The 20,913-nt window shown below is 37.5% G+C and overlaps 1 protein-coding gene across 3 annotated transcripts in view; it reads right to left on the reverse strand.

Annotated features, from left to right (window-relative positions):
* Positions 1–7,134: 7,134 nt before the first annotated feature.
* Positions 7,135–20,913, reverse strand: part of LOC124711180 (merlin) — a 167,854-nt gene continuing 154,075 nt past the window's right edge. For all 3 annotated transcript variants that reach the window (XM_047241107.1, XM_047241106.1, XM_047241108.1), the window contains one exon: positions 7,135–7,925. In XM_047241107.1, the coding sequence (XP_047097063.1) occupies positions 7,875–7,925 (51 nt within the window). In that variant the 3' untranslated portion in view covers positions 7,135–7,874. The remainder of the gene's footprint in view (positions 7,926–20,913) is intronic.

Consider the following 20,913-nt stretch of genomic DNA (forward strand, 5'->3'; position numbering starts at 1 on the left):
ATCAACTGTGAAAGCTCGTATTGTATGATTAGTACACATAACTGTTACAGTGCCTCTCTCATTGGTTCATTCCAACATTTCTCTACTGTAATTATTAATATCTAAAAAAAACATTTTTAAATATTTGGCAACAGTTACAATTGGTGATTACTAAACTAATGCACACATTATCAACTTGAAAAGAAGTTTATTACATTTTTTAAGTTATCAAATAATAAGGTGAAAACAACTGCTAACAATTTTGTTCATGAGAATACATGAGGGCCTTTTTCTTTTAATGATAAGTGCACACAAGAAACTTATTTTCACAACAGTTCCAATGCTCCATTTGTGCAAGGAAGTAAAACTAGTGTGAAATACTATTACTTTTTCCTTGATGAAGCTCCAGTTACACAATAAGTAACAGATACACCTGAGAAGTGTTTTACAGAGCCACAAGGGGAACCCATTAACCAAATAAGAAAGTCAAAACTGAAGAGATTGTCTTTTACAAAGATTAAAAAAGTAAGCATAAATAATATTTACATGTACAAGGTTTACAATATGTACACAGCTGAGTATAAAGTAATGAATGGACTTGTGACAAAATACAATGCTTTTAAAATAATTCTTTTCTACAATGAAGCACCAGTCATCACTTAGACATTAATAATAAGAACTGATAACTCTGAAGACAGAGATGACGTGTATAAATAAAATAACATATTTCATTTACTTGTAGCTTACTATGTGGACCATACAATGTACTACTGATGACAGTAAACTACAACAACTTTTATCTATGTGGCATAAAATAGTAAAAATAAGAATTATATTTTGGGAAGGGGGAGATAGACCGAAAGTATATACAACAGTAAATTCAGTGTGATTCAATACTTCAGCATACATACATTTCATCAACTTGAAGAAGCCATATACAACAAACAAGTATTTAAAATGATTCCAGATGATAATATAATAGTTGAGAGAAATTTGAAAGATTGTGAGAAAGAGACAGCGTTCCTTGACAGGATGCACTTTTTTACAAGCAAAAACCAAAGGAAATGGGTCAGAGGGGCAGTGTGAGCAGGTATTTGTAGTAAAACAAGAGTAATGTGTGTAGATAATAGTACAGATGGTGAACAAATGCACAAAGCTCATTAGTACTATCTAGCATGAGGAATATATGAGAAATTTTTCAGCTGAGGAAAAAATCAAGGAAATTAGAGAAACTTATTAAGACAAATACTAGAATATTTAGAAACTTAATTAAGGAAAGGGCAGTTTGGTCAAATAAACAATAATATAGTGACAGCAATAAAAATGAGATTAATCATCCAAATCCAATCGGAAAACTGAGAAAACATGCACAAAATGCACATTACAACAATAACAATAATATGAAAAGGAAAATTGCTACTCACCATATAGCAGAGATGCTGAGTCACAGATAGACACAACAAAAAGACTGTCACAAATTGAGCTTTCGACCAGTAAGGCCTTTGTCAAAAATAGACAACTTCTTTTTGGTTGTGCCTATCTGTGACTAACCATCTCCACTATATGGTGAGTAGTGACTTTCCTTTTCATTATATTGTTACATTCCATCCTGGATTTTCCATTGTTTGACTATAACAATAATATGCACATGAGTTGCAGAAGGAAGGAAAACAATAATATGAAAGCAAAAATAGTTGAAACACAACTAAATATAAATAAAAAATAGAAAAGATGTAAAACAAAAGGAAAAAACCATTATGATAAGGTAGTTCTACAACACAGTCAAATGGCTGTAAATGTAAATTGGAAGGATGAGAAAAAAGAATAAAAGGAGTGGTATGTGACATGGAAGATGTTGGCACATGAACACTTGGGAACATTTGGAATCTTGGACTTGTTTTATTAAGTTGATTTGGGCACCAAGAGTATGAGGTTATCTTACACAGATAGCAGCACAGCCAAAACAAAAATTAATCATAAAGGAGCATTACGGTACTTCCAATTTTGTTAGAAAAGTATTATGGCCTCATGTATTATCTATCACACAAAGTCTATGACACATTCAAGACAAAGTGCAGGATGACTTACTTTAAACGTACTTCCACAAAAGAAGTGAGGCAGACTATGAGTAAATCTACATGCTGAAGAAATAATCATATTAGTTAACCTTTAAGTAAAAGAAAAGCATTCATTTACGTAAAGCACTAAGTCTAGTATCACACCTTTCCCTTTGGATAGGAACGGAGAGATAGCTTGCATTTTCCAAAGTCAATATTATTGCATATGACAAGAATTCAGTCAAGTGGGGAAAAAAGCACAATTGGTGTTAAGAGTGTGTCAAGCTCAACAGATCATCAATTATGGGGAATAGTGGGTGAAAACAGATGATTCATACAGAAGATGGAAATATTCAATTTTCAAGATTCGTAAGCCCCTTCATCTGGAGCAATACGACAAACTCAAGAATAAACAAAAGAATAGATGATGGTAAATAAGACAAATGTTAAAGATCAAAGAGTGCAGAGGGTGAAGGGCATCTGTCACATAGAAGATGCTTCAAATATGCTAGTCTACTGTTTGCCATTCACATACAACTGATCATTAATGCATTAAAGGTATATCACACTGATTTTCTCCTTACGTGTGGGTGCTGATAAAGAATAACACATAAATATGTTTGTGAAAATCACATTTAATATTACACATCCCAGAGCAGTGTACATGAGATCACTAGCGATCAGGACATAATACCATGTTACCAAGCCTAATCCAAACAATGTAGCCTGGGTTGTAACAAAACAAGCACTTTTACCAAAATCCTTTCAGTTGGTTGTAGATGCTAACACGAGTGATTTCACATGACAAAAAATATGTATTTACTGGCAATTTTATATTACATACTGTGGGAACAGTTTATCTTTACTACACAGGCATTCCAGTCAGAATTCATAGTTATCAGGAAAGAACATGATTTTGTGGAAACACTAAAACAAACACAAACAGACTTTTTTTTTTACACTGTATGTGCATTTCCTTTAAAATTGCACATTTGAATATGCCAATGTCCCAAAATAATGTTGAAAGATAATACCATCCTTCAGCACTATAAATACAAGAGACTACAATGACAAGTCAGATACTCTATGGCTTTCTTTCACTTCTGATGGTAATAGAACACTTCAGATGTATGCACAGTTGAGGAACAATTTTTATGTGATTCCATCTCATTCCATAACAGTGCAATGAAATACTGTTTTTCTTGATTATTTGAGCATTTTTTCCAGCAACGTTAATATATGGACAATATGTATAAAGTTCTTAATGTTAAAGGTTCAGAATACATTCATGCCAAGATTTTTGTCTTTACTTAACTGGAGGGACCATTGTTGTATATATACAGAGCTTTCAGCACTGCTATCATACCAATTACAAGGCTCAAATTAGAGGACAACAGCATAGTTTCAGTGGTGAACAATTTAAATTTCCTTGCATTCAACAATGTCCCATTACAGTTGAGTATTTAATTCTTATTTCCAGCTTTGAGTTATAATCTTCAAATCTCAACTGATTCTTTTCATAAGTCTTTCAAATAATACTGTAATAGCACACCAAGAAATGTAATACTTATCCTAATTCCTTATACATTATACATCATGCTCTTGCATATGCATGTCATCCTCACTGCCTTGTATATAAAAGTAAAGTATTTTCAGCAACTGTAATAGTTTGATGATTCACAACGGCCATTTAAACTGCCAGTAACAGTTCCATGTCACAGAACAGAAAATTTTGCATTATGGAAATCTACCTTTCTAAATGGAGATATCAGTGTAATCATCTCAGACTTGCACAGACTAAAATGTCCATGAAAAGGTTTTGCCCCCCCCCCCCCCCAATATAGGCAATAAAATTCTACTAGTAATTATTCCTTCACTCAGTCCCAATTTTTACCTAATAGTATGGATGAAAGTCATTTCTTTTCTTTGGCACTATCAAACTTATTTCTTCAAAGGCTACCCAAAACAGCTTTAAGACTGCATTTTGTTTTATGCACTGTCAGAACAAGGATAGCATCAAGTACCAAATGAATTCCATTAGTTTCATACAGTGGCCCCCCACTGACCCTGTGAGAGGTCACTAAAGCTCAAGCCAAGTTCTCAGCATCTGAGTGTATGGTACATCCTGATATTCAAGAGAATGTAGCAGCTGACAGTGTATTCAAACTGCCAAACTTCTTAAAAACTTAGCTTTATTCAAGGTTGCTTGTTCCCTTGCAACAATTTACAATGACAGATTCATCATTCTGTGCATATCTTGCATGACAATAATAAAAATTTCTGGATGGAGCAATGCATAGAATAAGGGAAAGGCAACCACTAACATACATAGGATCAATGTATGGAGCACAGAAACATATAACAGAAAACACACTAGGTTTCGAGCACTACCTCCTTTTCTAGCAATAGTACATACATCCACACCCACAACCACACAGACGCCCTAAACACACTCCCATGGCCACTTGCAGTCTTGCCTTGGCCACAAGAGTGTGCATTTGGGTATCTGTGTGCAAATGTGTGCGCGATTATTAGAAAAAGAGCTAGTGCCCAAAAGCTAGTGTGAATGCTGTTCTCTGTTATGTGTTTCTGTGCTCCACACATTGATCTGCTGTAGGTGAGTGGTTGCTTTTCCTTTATATATCTTGCTTGACATAGCACCAATATATTACACATTGAGAGATTTTGAGGGTGGGTGGGTGGGAATGTATTCTGTCAGTGTTTGTTTCCGTTCTGTTTGGCACAAAATTTATTCAAGGAAAATGGAGATATGTTATTTGGGCTCAAGATTTTTTTAAAGCTGTTTCAATGTCCTCTTTTTCTGAATGGAGAAAAAAAGGTAACAGGTACAGTATGCAAGGCTAAGTATGGTTGGTACGCAAATAGTTTATTGAGGTTTTAATACTGAAAATCACAAAACACTGTTTAGTAAAATGACCTGTAGTGATACTTGTCATAAATTTACTTAACTGGACCAAGAATGGGAATATGACAGACAGAGACTATTCTTCAGATTCTGTGGATCAACTTTCAGTGAGTAAAGCCACAATAACACAATCAGATAATTAAATAATCAGATTCCTTTTTACATTGCATACATGAAATGGTAGAGATTCAAAAAATCAGGTACCCTGCACAATATACTTAATCACAAATATGAAACATATGCTATTATACTTTATAATTAAAAAGAAAGATAGTTGTAATTATGAATTATTGACACAATTATTCAGATGTTCAGTTTCTTATAATGAAGAAGTTCATTCAGAGTCACAACTGCTACCACATTTTATGTGGAGGATCTGCACACATATAAAGAAACCTAACAGCACACTTATGATCGCTCAAATGCATTTAATTATTTCTCACTGACTGTTATCATAAATACAGTTTACTTGAGAAAAGTAAGTGTTTTGTGTAATGACTATATCGGAAAGCGCTAGGTGGAATGCAAAGAATGGAAGGAGTAAAGGTAACCATTCACTATGGGGCTGAGGTATTGAGCTGAAGACATGTACATAAACAAGACTGAAATCTTAGTTAAGTCTCTGGCTAATATTCTATCTTGGAGCATACAATTAGGGCGCAGCATCTAGCACCGTGTGTGTGTGGAGGGGGGGGGGGGGGTGAAGGAAGGGGGATGCACACCTCTAAACTATAGAATAAATGATTACCTTTATTTCTTCCATTGCTTGTGTTTTATTTAGTCAATCTTTTCCTGAGAGCAGCAGAGGAGTAAATGAAAATATGTTTGAAATTCAAGTCAGTGAATATTTTACATAAAATGTAAACCTTATGAAAATTGCCTCAGCTCATTCACACTGTGCGTTCTTTATAACAATTGCCCCAGTTCATATTTTCATGTATCACTGAACTACAAGATCTGCATTTTTTAAATATTCAATCCAGCTGCTTATCCAAAATTACAAAACACAGGTACATGCTCAGATAAAATGCCAGTAAGTTATGCAAATCAAATGTTTACGTAGTTGTTCCGAAACATTGTCATTTCCTTCTCAGCCCCTAGCCTTGCAAATATCTGCCATTAATGATTCTCACATAATGGCAATACATTTATGTACTTTATGCAAATTTGTTTTTGCTTTATCTGAAAGTACCCATGAGCACGCATAACCAAAAATCATTAACTGATCAATTATCAAACATGAGTGTCCTGACAGGTTTACACCTTGCATCCAAAAAGTTCTTTGACTGGTTTTATTCCTGACATAAAAGCAATGTCAGTCAGGAACTACAGTGGCAGTTCAAACTAACAACTGCAGTGGGCAAAATTTGTCCTGCACACATTAACTCCTGAACAAAAATGACAACACTCAGATGTGTGCTACAGCTTTATTGAAATGAAAAATGCGGAAAAGTCTTTTCTTCAAAAAAATTTTTTGCAGGTGATGTGACTTGGTGTTATCAATATGAACCTAACACAAAGTAACAAAGTGGAGAAATTCACAGAGAGGGTCAACAATTTGATGATATAATCAACATTCAAGTCAGTGTGATATGCAAGTTGACCAACACCTCAAAGAAAGGAATTTATGACAGTTTCACATACTTGTATGAATGTTGTGTGTGTTGTAACCAAGTGGGGTGGGGGGGGGGGGGAGGCAGGGGGAGGCAATGTAGATCACCTGAAACATTAATACCACCATCTTAATGTTTATCTAGTTTTTATTAGTCCAGTCTCGAAACTTTTTGGACTGACAGGGTACACATGTGCCAGAGTGGGATTCAAACCAGTATCTTTTCGTTTTGCCACCAATTGAGCCATACAGCCCACATAAATATCAATATGACAGTATGTCCCTTTTGACTCCAAAACAGTTATTTTCATTCCAGATATGATGCTCTTATATTGTACTGTGTGGGGAAAAAAAACATATATACCAGTAACTATAGATGGCAGTGAACTCAGATTTGCAAATTTCTCCCTGGACCATTCTATTCTTTGTTTACAATGGCTACCTACAGAAAACTGACTTGACGATTTTCTTTCAGCTGGAAAAACTAGTATTTCTTGAAGATCCCAGAAGGAGAGAGAGGAAAATATTACAAAGTCTGAACATTTGTCAATGCAGAACAGTAAAGTAAATGTAGATATATTTGCAACCACATATTATAGACAGCTAGATGAAATTAAATGTTATATTCAAAATAAAACTACAGTGCAAATAGATTGCACACCATGCCGGTTACTAAATACTGATGACCACCAATGCTGACTGCCTCCAACAAAATATTCTGTCATGAAGAGAATGAGATAGGGGACAGAAAAGGTATCAGAACCAACATGATAGATCCTGTCCTTCAACAAAGTGAGGAACATTCATAATGCTTTTTAATACCTTAATCATTAGGCAATGAATTTTGAATTATACGTGTATGGTGATGACAATATAAAAATGTATATAATAGCAACACACTCATTATAAACATTGCTCAAGTGGTGCAGTTATGATAATTTCCTTTTTGTCCCACCCTCTCTTTCTCAAGAACTACGTTGTGTGTGAAGACACAAGTCCCCTCTCCTTCTCTGACACACACACACACACACACACTCACACACACACACACACACACACACACGAGTATTTTTTTGTACACCAAATGAGGCAGAATATTACAATTTTTTCACAAAAATAGCGTTTTTCATATAATGTAAGTCAATAGAGAATATAAAAAAATAACATTTCTACAACATCTTCAGATGCCACTGTGATGTGAAGTCTGTGAGCACAACACACAGTTTAATGTCATCCTATTCAACATTTGGCTAAATTAACATACACTGAAGTGCTTACTATGCACATTTGGCATCTCTTCTTAGAGTTCTTCAAAGAAGGCCACGCGAGCTTTTGTTGAACCTGACTTGACCTGTAAAAGGAATAGACATCAAAAGTAATACACAAGTACATCAACAAATCAGAATTTTGATACTTTTAATGTACCAAATAATAACAACAACAGTAATAATTATAAGACTTGTAGACATATTTCCTAGAACTGATGTTCGTTGATTCTTGGAAACATATAACATTACAGTACTTTCAGTTCAGAGAGACTTTTTAGTGGAAATGCAATCAGTCTGCTCCTCCCAGTACTACCTTACCATGAAAAGAAACTGATTGTAAGACGCAGTAAACAAAACTAAAGGTAGGTAGAACAGAATTAAATTCCATGACGTTAAACTCTCTCTTTGTTGTGTATACAACAAGAGTGGTGTATTGTCTTTTGTATTATCCTATGTGTCTCCTATTCTGTGTTTCCCTTTTTAATGTGAAACATGAGTGTTTATAAGAAGGGACATATCATGATGAGCTCAATAGATTATGTGACAGAATCACTTTGAAGGATTCCTCAATCATTTCACAATAAAATTGACATCAGCAATACCTAAAAAAAATTGTACATAAATTAATATAAGACTCAGAAATCCCCCACCCCCACCCCCCAAGATGCTCTCCTTCTCCTCTTATTATTATTATTATTATTTAATGGGATGACACAATAAACTAATTGGGCAGAAACTATGACAGGAATGGTTTCAGTGAAGGTACCATCTCGACACGCATATGAAGTTTCTCAGGAAAAACATCAACAACTTGAATCAGAATGATTTTAGTTGGATTTTACTGTATCATCTCCTGAAAAGGGTTCTAGTGACTCAACAGCAACCACAACTCATTGAGAAATATGTGAGCAGCTGTTGACACAGCAATTACCAATATCTCTTCATAAGTTATGAGGATCCTGTATCTTCAAATGTAAGTTTATTTGCCCTTTTTTATAATTCCATTCACTTAGTCTTATTTTTGCCTACACATCAAGCTGCAGAATATTGATAGTGAGTTAGTAATACCTCATTAAATATATTCCAAGAGTTGAAAGAACGGGGTAAACTCCTTGTGCTGCACGATTTTTTAAAATTACATTTCTGAATACAATATGCATTAACGTTTGTATGCCTACTGTTAGTAGCAAGCTCCCACAACACGCATAGAAATATGGTGTGTGTTGTGATATATCATAAAAATCATCACTCTTTCTGACAGGATGCAATGGATTAAACTTATCATTTGCACAATGTTTTCCACAGATACGTCTGTATGAAAAAATTTAATATTTAGGCAACAGGCATTTTCCAGAAGAATATATTAGTTATTGGTGTTCATGTATAAACACAGAGATAAATGAGAAGTTTTTTCCCCATAGTTAGCTGTTCTAGTTTGTAACCTTCTTTATTGGCCTCAGTACCTGATCCCATGTAGATTCTCACAGTACTATTAAAATTAATGCAATCTGTTTCCCAGTGAATAATAGTTTTCACCCTGTGTCTAGGGAAAGGTAAGCCAGGCTTGGAACTGCAGATTGGAAGATAAGAGGGATTAGGGGGTGTAAAGAGGCATATAAACAGTCACTTTTCTCCTCATTCAATATGAAAATGGAATAGGACAGAACATTTATAATACTGCTATGATGCAATGCCCAATAGTTTTTCAGGATACACTTTTATACACAGGTGTAAACATAGATTTAAGTGTAGAAGGAAACTAATGTACTGCCATTTCATTGGGTGTGTTATGAGGCTTTTTTTCTGTTTGTACAAGATGAAATAGTGAAGGCAGCAGAGGATCAAATAGGTAAAAAGACAAGGGTTAGTAGAAATCCTTGGGTAACGAAGAGATATTGAATTTAATTGATGAAAGAAGAAAATATATATATATAAAAAAACAGTAAATGATGCAGGCAAAAAGGAGTATAAACATCTCAAAAAAGAGATCGACAGGAAATGCAAAATGGCTAAACAGGGATGGCTAGAGGACAAATGTAGTTCACTAGGGGTAAGATAGATACTGCCTGCAGGAAAATTAAAGAGACCACCTATATGAATATAAAGAGCTCAGCTGGAAAACCAGTCCTCCGCAAAGAAGGGAAAGCAGAAAGGTGAAAGGAGTATATAGAGGGTCTATACAAGGGAGATGTACTTGAGGACAATATTATCAAAATGGAGAGGACACAGATGAAGATGAGAAGGGAGATATGATGCTGTGTGAAGAATTTGACAAAGCACTGAAAGACTTAAGTCCAAATAAGGCCCCAGGAGGTGACAACATTCCGTTAGAGCTACTGATAGCCTTGGGAGAGCCAGCTATGACAAAAGTCTTGCATCTGGTGAGCAAGATGTATGAGACAAGCAAAACCCTCAGACTTCAAGAAGAATGCAATAATTCCAATTCCAAAGAAAGCAGGTGTTTACATATGTGAAAATTACTGAACTATGAGTTGCATAAGTCATGGTTGCAAAATACTAACATGAATCCTTTACAGAAGATTGGAAAAACTGGTAGAAGCCAATCTCAAGGAAGAGCAGTTTGGATTCCGGAGAAATATAGGAACACACAAGGCAATACTGACCCTACAACTTATCTTAGAAGATAGGTTAAGGAAAGGCAAACCTACGATTCTAGCATTTGTAGATTTAGAAAAAGCTTTTGACAATGTTGACTGGAATACTCTCTTTCAAATTCTGAAGGTGGCAGATGTAAAATACAAGACAGCAAAGGACCTGGAAAAGCAGTTGGGCGGAACGGACAGTTTCTTGGAAGGAGGATATAAAATAAACATCAACAAAAGCAAAATGAGGATAATGGAATGTAATCAAATTAAACCAGGTAATGCTGAGGGAATTAGATCAGGAAATGAGATACTTAAACTAGTAGATGAGTTTCGCTGTTTGGGGAGCAAAATAACTGAAGATGGTCAAAGTAGCGAGGATATAAAATGTAGACTGACCACGGCAAGGAAAGCGTTTCTGAAGAAGAGAAATTTGTTAATGTCGAATATAGATTTAAGTGTCAGGAAGTATTTTCTGAAAGTATTTGTATGGACTGTAGCCATGGAAGATACACAGTGTAGACAAGAAGAGGATAGAAGCTTTCAAAATGTGGTGCTACAGAAGAATGCTGAAGATTAGATCGGTAGATCACGTAACTAATGAGGAGGTATTGAATAGAATAGGGGAGAAGAGGAGTTTGTGGCACAACTTGACTAGAAAAAGGGATCGTTTGGTAGGACATGTTCTGAGGCATCAAGGGATCATCTATTTAGTATTAGAGGGAGACCAAGAGATGAATACACTAAGCAGATTCAGAAGGATGTAGGTTGCAGTAGTTATTTGGAGATGAAGAGGCTTGCACAGGATAGAGTAGCATGGAGAGCTGCATCAAACCAGTCCCTGGACTAAAGACCACAACAACAACAACAACAACAAGAAGATGCAATAGCCCCTTTGTAGTGTTAGGTATTCAGCCTAATATTTTTGTTGTCTCAATATGATACCAAATCACAGATAACTTGCAATCCATCTGCCTAAAATTCGAAAAGTTTCATAGATAGTACAAAAGATGAATATCTCCAAAATGAATTTTCACTCTAAAGTGTAGTGTGCTCTGATATGAAACTTCCTGGAAGATCAAAACCGTGTGCCAGGTTGGGACTCGAACCCAGAAGCTTTGCCTTTCATGGGTACGGGCTCTACCAAGCACAAACACTGGTAGAGCACTTTCCCTTGAAAGGAAAAGGTACCAGGTTTGAGTCCAGGTCAGGCACACAGTTTTAATCTGTCAGGAAGTTTCAAAGTGAACACCAGTTGATGCTTCATTGTGTAATTTTGATTAATTGTTAATCCATTGATTCTTTTTCTTTATATGTAACTTCATGCTTGGTCACATTTAAATAACTTACTTTTTAATTTCTCTTAGCAAAATATGAAGCAGAAGAACATAAACAATATGCATTTAACAGTAGAAAATAGTGCATCTTCTAAATTCATGCAATGGTGTTTGTTGAAATCATTACAAAAAACCATTGAAATTTTCTTGGAAAGTCAGCCAACTAAGGTAATTAATTAATGAGGTGATATATTTCAGAAAGTTGCTGTTTTCGGTGCATTGCTTTCTAATAAAGAATAAGACCCTTTCTGGAATGTCACATTTCATCAACAACTGCACTATGGTAAGTTAACGGTTTAAGGAGATTGAATCAAAAGTGGAAACTACCTGGTAGGCTGTATGCCAAGATATTTGAGCCACTGATAATCCGCATTAAGCACATTCAGTTGGGATTTTTACCACAAACTACTTACAACATAATTCAGGAAAATGCTATACCTGGTCAAAATTGATAGTGTAACAAAGATATTCTGAATTGGAGAAATGATCAGTAATGGTGAAGCTCTCAACTAAAAATTTAATATATAAACCAGTAATGAAGTATGGCAAAATATTGACAATGGCCTTACAGAGAGGGAAAAGAGTGTAACAAATGGTAGATTACATGAAATAGGATTACAATAAAGGAAGCCACTGGATATTAATGTAGAGTTTTATGAGCAGAAAAACTGGCATAACATTCACAGGAAATGTCAGATAACTTATTGGTTATGGTAGAAGGCAAAATGTAAATAATGAGAAACTGAAGATTCTAAAATCTCTACATATCTGCCTACTGAAACAAAGAACTGACCACAGCATCACTTAATAAAAAACCACAGACTTCTCAGGTGCAATTCACAATGACAAAGAAAAAGTTTAATCGTAAAGCCTAAAAAGCAAAGAATATTAAAAATGTAGGAAAAAACAGGTGCTACTAATCGTAAAGAAGACACATCAAGTTACAGACAGGCACAATTAAAAGACACTCACATAAAGGTTTTGGCCACAGCCTTCATCAGTAAAAGAGAGATAGACAGATAGACAGACAGACAGACACACACACACACACCCCTCAATGCACACATAACTGCCAACTCCAGCATCTCAGGCAAGAGCAAAGTAAATTTAAATGGCCACTTCACTACCCGAGCCATCAGTATCATTCCCATCATCACCAGCTTTTCCAAATGGCGCAGATGGGTGTTATCCTTATAACACATTCTCCGCTCCCATAACTATCCTGGCCTCAACATACGGTAACGTACTGTCCCCACACCCTCCTTTCAACAGTTTCCACCCCTTCTGCCCTATCATCTCCTCCTCATTCTCATCTCCCACCCCGTTTATTTGCAGCTCTCTGCCAATACATCCACCTTTCTTTTCCTGCTCCTCTCCTTTTTTTCCCCCACTTCCCTGCCCCACAATCTCCTGACACTGCGTTTGTTGGCAGTCTAGTTCCTGCACACTCCACAAGACAGTGTTCGCCTCTCTCCCCATCCATACACCACTATTCCTTCCCCTTCTCTGCCCCCTACATATTGCTGCTTGCATCCCCATGATGTTGCATTCTAGCACAAGATGTTGGAGTTGGCAGTCGAGTGCATGGTCGAGTGCATGAGGTGGGTGTGTGTGTGTGTGTGTGTGTGTGTGTGTGTGTGTGTGTGTGTGTGTGTGTCTGTCTGTGTGTGTGTGTGTGTGTGTGTGTGTGTGTGTGTGTGTGTGTGTCTTTTACTGACAAAGGCTGTGACCGAAAGCTTTATGTGAATGTCTTTTAATTGTGCCTGCCTGCAACTTGACATGTCTTCTTTACTGTAAGTAGCGATCTGTCTTTTCCTATGTTGCTGATATTCCCACCTGGAGTTTCCATTGTCTACTTGTTCCACCACACTTCATTAATGGGCTGTTCTATTCTGTGTCATGCAATTATCATTTATTCTCAGCCAGTTCAGACTTCAAGTACAACTAAATTTAAAAAGTGCACAATTTTCCAATACCTATACATCAGCATCACATGAAAGATCATCTCTTTTGCAAAATAAATAACAAAAACTGACAAGTAAGGCACAAGAAAAAAATGGAATCAAATTAATTTCTGATGGCAAAAGTAAATAGTGGGAAACTGTTACTGAAAACAGCATGCAGAAATAAAATTTCAAAATTACAATACACATACAAATTCAGTAAGTAAGCAAACAGTACGGTGCAAGTTTCACGCAAAAGTAAAAAATATCCATTAAATGGTATACCAACATTTTTGAAAATCCAAAAGTGGCATGACTGGAAAATAACATACAATACTTAAATCTTCAAATAATAAACTATGCTTAAATTTGCACACAAGTAAGGATAGCAAAAATATCACTGTAAAAGCAGAAGTGAAAATGAAATATCAATGAACAAGATCGCTTTGGGGGACAAAATCTGATGGTGCAGTGTAAAATACCTACTAACTAAAAACAAAGTATTTAGAACATAAGAATGAGGTTGTTTTGTGACATTACACTTGGCAACATATCATGAAACTCAATAAACAGATTCTGCATTTGGTACATAATGAATAAATGGACAACTGTACAGACAGGGTTTTCTTAATTTTGAATTTTAGGGTCATACAGATAAAACAAGAATAAGAATTCCACAAGACACATTCCATCCAGCACCCCTCACAAGCTTATTGCAGATAATAGCTGCTACCATGTACGTGAAGTATAAACACAAAGGCATACTTGCAACAAAGTCACACTTAAGTAAGTAAGCTATGATACATGAACCTTCTAGAATTAGTGGAGATGATTCAGGTAAATCATTACACACTGGCTAAAATAGTCAATTGGGAATTCTACAGCGCTGCTGATTATAGCCAAATAAGAATTATACATTGAGAGGTTGTATGAAAGCTCATAAGACCTTCTCTCAGTTGCAACCAGTTTGTAAACACAAAGCCAACTGTGCTGCCTGTTGTTTACGCTGCAGGTTCAGTAGTGGTGTCACAGTCTCTTGCGCACTCACTTTTGGAGCTGCTGAAGAAAGCACTATACTTTTGGAGATATTGGGGTTTCTTTGTGTTTATGGCCATTACCGAATGGCATCAGAGAGTTGTAATTCAACAGAAAAGTTTATTTCAATACAGAAAGCATGCACCATGCTCATTTAGAAATATCTTTTAACTTGTATGTTATTATGTAATTAATGATTTCCACAAAAATTATAAAACCTGTTTAGATTAACTATCCTTCGTTTTAAGGCCCTGATATAGATATTTTGATGTGTTGCATTGTACTGAAATTCATACAGGTGTGTTGTCTTGGAGCACTATAAAATTATTACGCCAGCTAAAACGAAGTCTTTAACAGTTCCTTCAGAGACCACAGCCTACTATGTCATATCTTTAAATATTCCTCCGTCTTTGTTTTTCAAACTACAGTGACACTTTTCGCTGGTTTTCACTCAACAAAATGCTTCAAAATGTTATATAATTATCAAGTCATAGGAGAGATCCATTCACAAATGCTATGATTGATACAGTTGGTCTGATGGAGCATATTTTCCTCAGGTGAAACCAGTCACTAATGAGTTGTGGGCATATGTGGATGAGACCACCAAGGCTGCACCCCTCGCCAGGCAGAGAAAAGTCACAGTGGTACACAGATGCTGTCATGACACTAATCTGCACTCTGCCTTGGATACTGTGTTGTCTGTAAATTTAAAAGATTCTTCATCCTGACAGGTGGTGGTCTTATGACGAACCTACTTGATTTCTGACTAAATTCTGTGGAGTAGGTGAAGTGCTGTAAATATTACAAACAGTTACTTGTGTAATGTCAACATATACTATAACATGGCAACTATCTTCCTTTCATATTAAGGTCCTATAACTGAAATTTATGTGTTTAAGAATCTGTTTCAGGACAACCTGTCTGAATGAATTTTGCTGTCATGACTTGCAATTTCTCCATCAGTTTATAAAGTTACGGCAAATGCAGGCTCTGAATGTTAACAGCAAGAGGAGAACTCTGTTGTATTTTTTCAGAATATATCTAATGATCTACAGAGTGTGTTTTTTTTTCCATTCTATGTAGTAAGTTGCCACCACACCCACTCCCCCAATCCCAAAAACCTACAAAAAGGTGCAAATAGTTAGTCACTTTGTAATGTGTTTAGTGGACTAACATTTACTGGTATCGTTTGACAGTTCAAACTGCTCCCTAATGCCTGCAGCACTCTACTGGCCTCCACATCTAAGTGTTCTCCTCTAAACGCCTCCACATCTAAGTGTTCTCCTCTAAAACTTACATCTTTGCATATTATTTAGACCTATGATTCTGTTTAAATTTCCTGTTATTCTACTTACTAAATAGTGTCCAATAACTTTCAAGTTACCAGCAGAATATCATTTTCAAGTTTATAATATAACTTAACTGTCAAGGCCACAATTCTATAAACTTATTAGGAAAGAGACAGGTATCAAGCTATCAGGCATCATTCAACTGGGAACTAAATACACGTGGGGTCCCACAAGGTTACATTTTAGTGCCCTTACTTTTTCTTGTGTATATCAATGACCTTTCATCAGTAAGATTACCAGAAGCCAAGTTCGTTTTGTTTGTCTATGATACAAACATTGCAATAATTACCAAATCAAGTGTAGTCTCAGAAAGGTCAGCTCGCAAAATATTTGTGGACATTAATCACTGGTTTCTAGCCAATTCTTTGTCACTAAACTTTGATAAAACAACTACATGCAGTTCAGAACTTGTAAGGGGTGTCCCATGAGTATATGCCTAACATACGATGACAAGCAGATAGAAGTGGTGGACAGTGTTAAATTCTTGGGATTACAGCTTGATAATAAATTCAACTGGGAGGAGCACACCACAGAACTGCTGAAGCGTCTTAACAAATCTCTATTTGCAATGCGAATTTTGTCAGACATAGGGGATATAAAAATGAAAAAGCTGGCATACTATGCTTACTTTCACCTCATAATGTCATATGGGATTAGTTTTTGGCGTACTTCATCAAGCCAAGCTAAAGTTTTCCAGGCACAAAAACGTGCAGTGAGAGTTATATGTGCTGTGAACTCAAGAACATCCTGCAGAAGCCTGTTTAGGGAACTAGGGATACTAACTACTGCTTCCCAATATATTTATTCCTTAATGAAATTTGTCATTAAAAATATATCACTTTTTCAAATCAGCAGCTCAATTCATGGAATCAATACTAGAAATAAGAATAATCTTCACAAGGATTTAAGGTCACTTAGTCGTGTAGAAAAACGTGTGCATTATTCAGGAACACACATTTTCAATAACTTGCCAGCAGCCATAAAAAGCTTAACAACCAATGAAATTCAGTTTAAGAGAAGCCTAAAGGATTTATTGGTGGCCAACTCCTTCTACTCCATTGATGAATTTCTCAGTAAAACCAACTGATTTGTGTGTGTGTGTGTGTGTGTATACACACACACACACACACACACACACACACACACACACACACACACACAAGGTGATGTGACTCAACGAACAAAAGCGCTGGCAGGTCGATAGACACACAAACAAACACACACAACACAAAATTCTAGCTTTCGCAACCAACGGTTGCCTCGTCAGGAAAGAGGGAAGGAGAGGGAAAGACGAAAGGAAGTGGGTTTTAAGGGAGAGGGTAAGGAGTCATTCCAATCCCGGGAGCGGAAAGACTTACCTTAAGGGGAAAAAAAGGACAGGTATACACACACACATATCCATCCGCACATACACAGACACAAGCAGACATTTGTAAAGGCAAAGAGTTTTGGCAGAGATGTCAGTCGAGGCGGAAGTACAGAGGCAAAGATGTTGTTGAAAAGCAGGTGAGGTATGAGCGGCGGCAACTTGAAATTAGCGAAGGTTGAGGCCTGGCAGATAACAAGAAGAAAGGATATACTGAAGGGCAAGTTCCCATCTCTGGAGTTCTGACAGGTTGGTGTTAGTGGAAAGTATCCAGATGACCCGGACGGTGTAACACTGTGCCAAGATGTGCTGGCTGTGCACCAAGGCATGTTTAGCCACAGGGTGATCCTCATTACCAACAAACACTGTCTGCCTGTGTCCATTTATGCGAATGGACAGTTTGTTGCTGGTCATTCCCACATAGAAAGCTTCACAGTGTAGGCAGGTCAGTTGCTAAATCATGTGGGTGCTTTCACACTTGGCTCTGCCTTTGATCGTGTACACCTTCCGGGTTACAGGACTGGAGTAGGTGGTGGTGGGAGGGTGCATGGGACAGGTTTTACACTGGGGGCGGTTACAAGGGTAGGAGCCAGAGGGTAAGGAAGGTGGTTTGGGGATTTCATAGGGATGAACTAACAGGTTACGAAGGTTAGGTGGACGGCGGAAAGACACTCTTGGTGGAGTGGGGAGGATTTAATGAAGGATGGATATCATTTCAGGGCAGGATTTGAGGAAGTCGTATCCCTGCTGGAGAGCCACATTCAGAGTCTGATCCAGTCCTGGAAAGTATCCCGTCACAAGTGGGGCACTTTTGGGGTTCTTCTGTGGGAGGTTCCGGGTTTGAGGGGATGAGGAAGTGGCTCTGGTTATTTGCTTCTGTACCAGGTCGGGAGGGTAGTTGCGGGATGCGAAAGCTGTTTTCAGGTTGTTGGTGTAATGGTTCAGGGATTCCGGACTGGAGCAGATTCGTTTGCCACGAAGACCCAGGCTGTAGGGAAGGGACCGTTTGATGTGGAATGGGTTGCAGCTGTCATAATGGAGGTTACCAGGCTGTAGGGAAGGGACCGTTTGATGTGGAATGGGTTGCAGCTGTCATAATGGAGGTTACCAGGCTGTAGGGAAGGGACCGTTTGATGTGGAATGGGTGGCAGCTGTCATAATGGAGGTTACCTCCATTATGACAGCTGCCACCCATTCCACATCAAACGGTCCCTTCCTACAGCCTCGGTCTTCGTGGCAAACGAATCTGCTCCAGTCCGGAATCCCTGAACCATTACACCAACAACCTGAAAACAGCTTTCGCATCCCGCAACTAGCCTCCCGACCTGGTACAGAAGCAAATAACCAGAGCCACTTCCTCATCCCCTCAAACCCGGAACCTCCCACAGAAGAACCCCAAAAGTGCCCCACTTGTGACAGGATACTTTCCGGGACTGGATCAGACTCTGAATGTGGCTCTCCAGCAGGGATACGACTTCCTCAAATCCTGCCCTGAAATGAGATCCATCCTTCATGAAATCCTCCCCACTCCACCAAGAGTGTCTTTCTGCCGTCCACCTAACCTTCGTAACCTGTTAGTTCATCCCTATGAAATCCCCAAACCACCTTCTTTACCCTCTGGCTCCTACCCTTGTAACCGCCCCCAGTGTAAAACATGTCCAATGCACCCTCCCACCACCACCTACTCCAGTCCTGTAACCCGGAAGGTGTACACGATCAAAGGCAGAGCCACGTGTGAAAGCACCCACGTGATTTAGCATCTGACCTGCCTACACTGTGAAGCTTTCTATGTGGGAATGACCAGCAACAAACTGTCCATTTGCATGAATGGACACAGGCAGACAGTGTTTGTTGGTAATGAGGATCACCCTGTGGCTAAACATGCCTTGGTGCACAGCCAGCACATCTTGGCACAGTGTTACACCGTCCGGGTCATCTGGATACTTCCCACTAACACCAACCTGCCAGAACTCCGGAGATGGGAACTTGCCCTTCAGTATATTCTTTCTTCTCATTATCCGCCAGGCCTCAACCTCCGCTAATTTCAAGTTGCCGCCGCTCATACCTCACCTGCTTTTCAACAACATCTTTGCCTCTGTACTACCGCCTCGACTGACATCTCTGCCGAAACTCTTTGCCTTCTTTTTTTCCCTTTAAGGTAAGTCTTTCCTCTCCTGAGATTGGAATGACTCCTTACCCTCTCCCTTAAAACCCACATCCTTTCGTCATTCCTTCTCCTTCCCTCTTTCCTGATGAAGCAACCATTGGTTGCGAAAGCTTGAATTTTGTGTGTATGTTTGTGTTTGTTTGTGTGTCTATCGACCTATATATAAGTACAATATAACTTCTGCACAATTTCAGTGCATTAATGTGTTCATTGTAAATATGTGTGTGTGTGTGTGTGTGTGTGTGTGTGTGTGTGTGTGTGTGTGTGTGTGTGAGAGAGAGAGAGAGAGAGAGAGAGAGAGAGAGAGAACAATCTAACTTCTGCATCATTTCAGTGCAGTAATGTGTTCATTGTAAATAAGTATTATAGTAGTTGTATTACATGTTTATTACCTTATAAATAAATAAAAAATTTTTTATTTTGAATTCAGTGCATTAGCATTTGTAAAATGACTCTTTCATATAGTGTTCATTAAAAAATGACGATCATTCCACTTGTGACCTGTGGAATGGTACATTAGCTTATTCGTTTTAGTTGTAAATATTTGTCAAGTATTGTTGTTTTTCTGACATGTTCCACATCCTGGAGGACCTCCTCACTACGGATCAATTGGAATGAATCTAATCTGGCCTAGGAAAACAGCCATTTGCAACACATGCCATGACTAGACAACTTAGGAATGATTCAGGTGAGTGCTGATAATTCTTTAAAAATGTCTGGAGCCATATGGGATTATTTTTTGGGGTAATTCATCAAGCCAAGCTAAAGTTTTCCAGGCACAAAAACGTGCAGTGAGAGTTATATGTGCTGTGAACTCAAGAACATCCTGCAGAAGCCTGTTTAGGGAACTAGGGATACTAACTACTGCTTCCCAATATATTTATTCCTTAATGAAATTTGTCATTAAAAATATATCACTGTTTCAAATCAGCAGCTCAATTCATGGAATCAATACTAGAAATAAGAGTAATCTTCACAAGGATTTAAAGTCACTTAGTCTTGTACAAAAAGTCTTGTACAAAAAGGTGTGCTTTATTCAGGAACACACATTCTCAATAACTTGCCAGCAGCCATAAAAAGCTTAACAACCAATGAAATTCAGTTTAAGAGAAGCCTAAAGGATTTATTGGTGGCCATCTCCTTCTACTCCATTGACTAACTTCTCAATAGAACCAACTGATTTGTGTATCTTCTGCACAATTTCAGTGCAGTAATGTGTTCATTGTAAATAAGTATTTAGTAGTTGTATTTATTATCTTATAAATAAATAA

Source organism: Schistocerca piceifrons, chromosome 8 (assembly GCF_021461385.2).
Source record: "Schistocerca piceifrons isolate TAMUIC-IGC-003096 chromosome 8, iqSchPice1.1, whole genome shotgun sequence".
Classification (NCBI taxonomy): Eukaryota; Metazoa; Arthropoda; class Insecta; order Orthoptera; family Acrididae; genus Schistocerca; species Schistocerca piceifrons.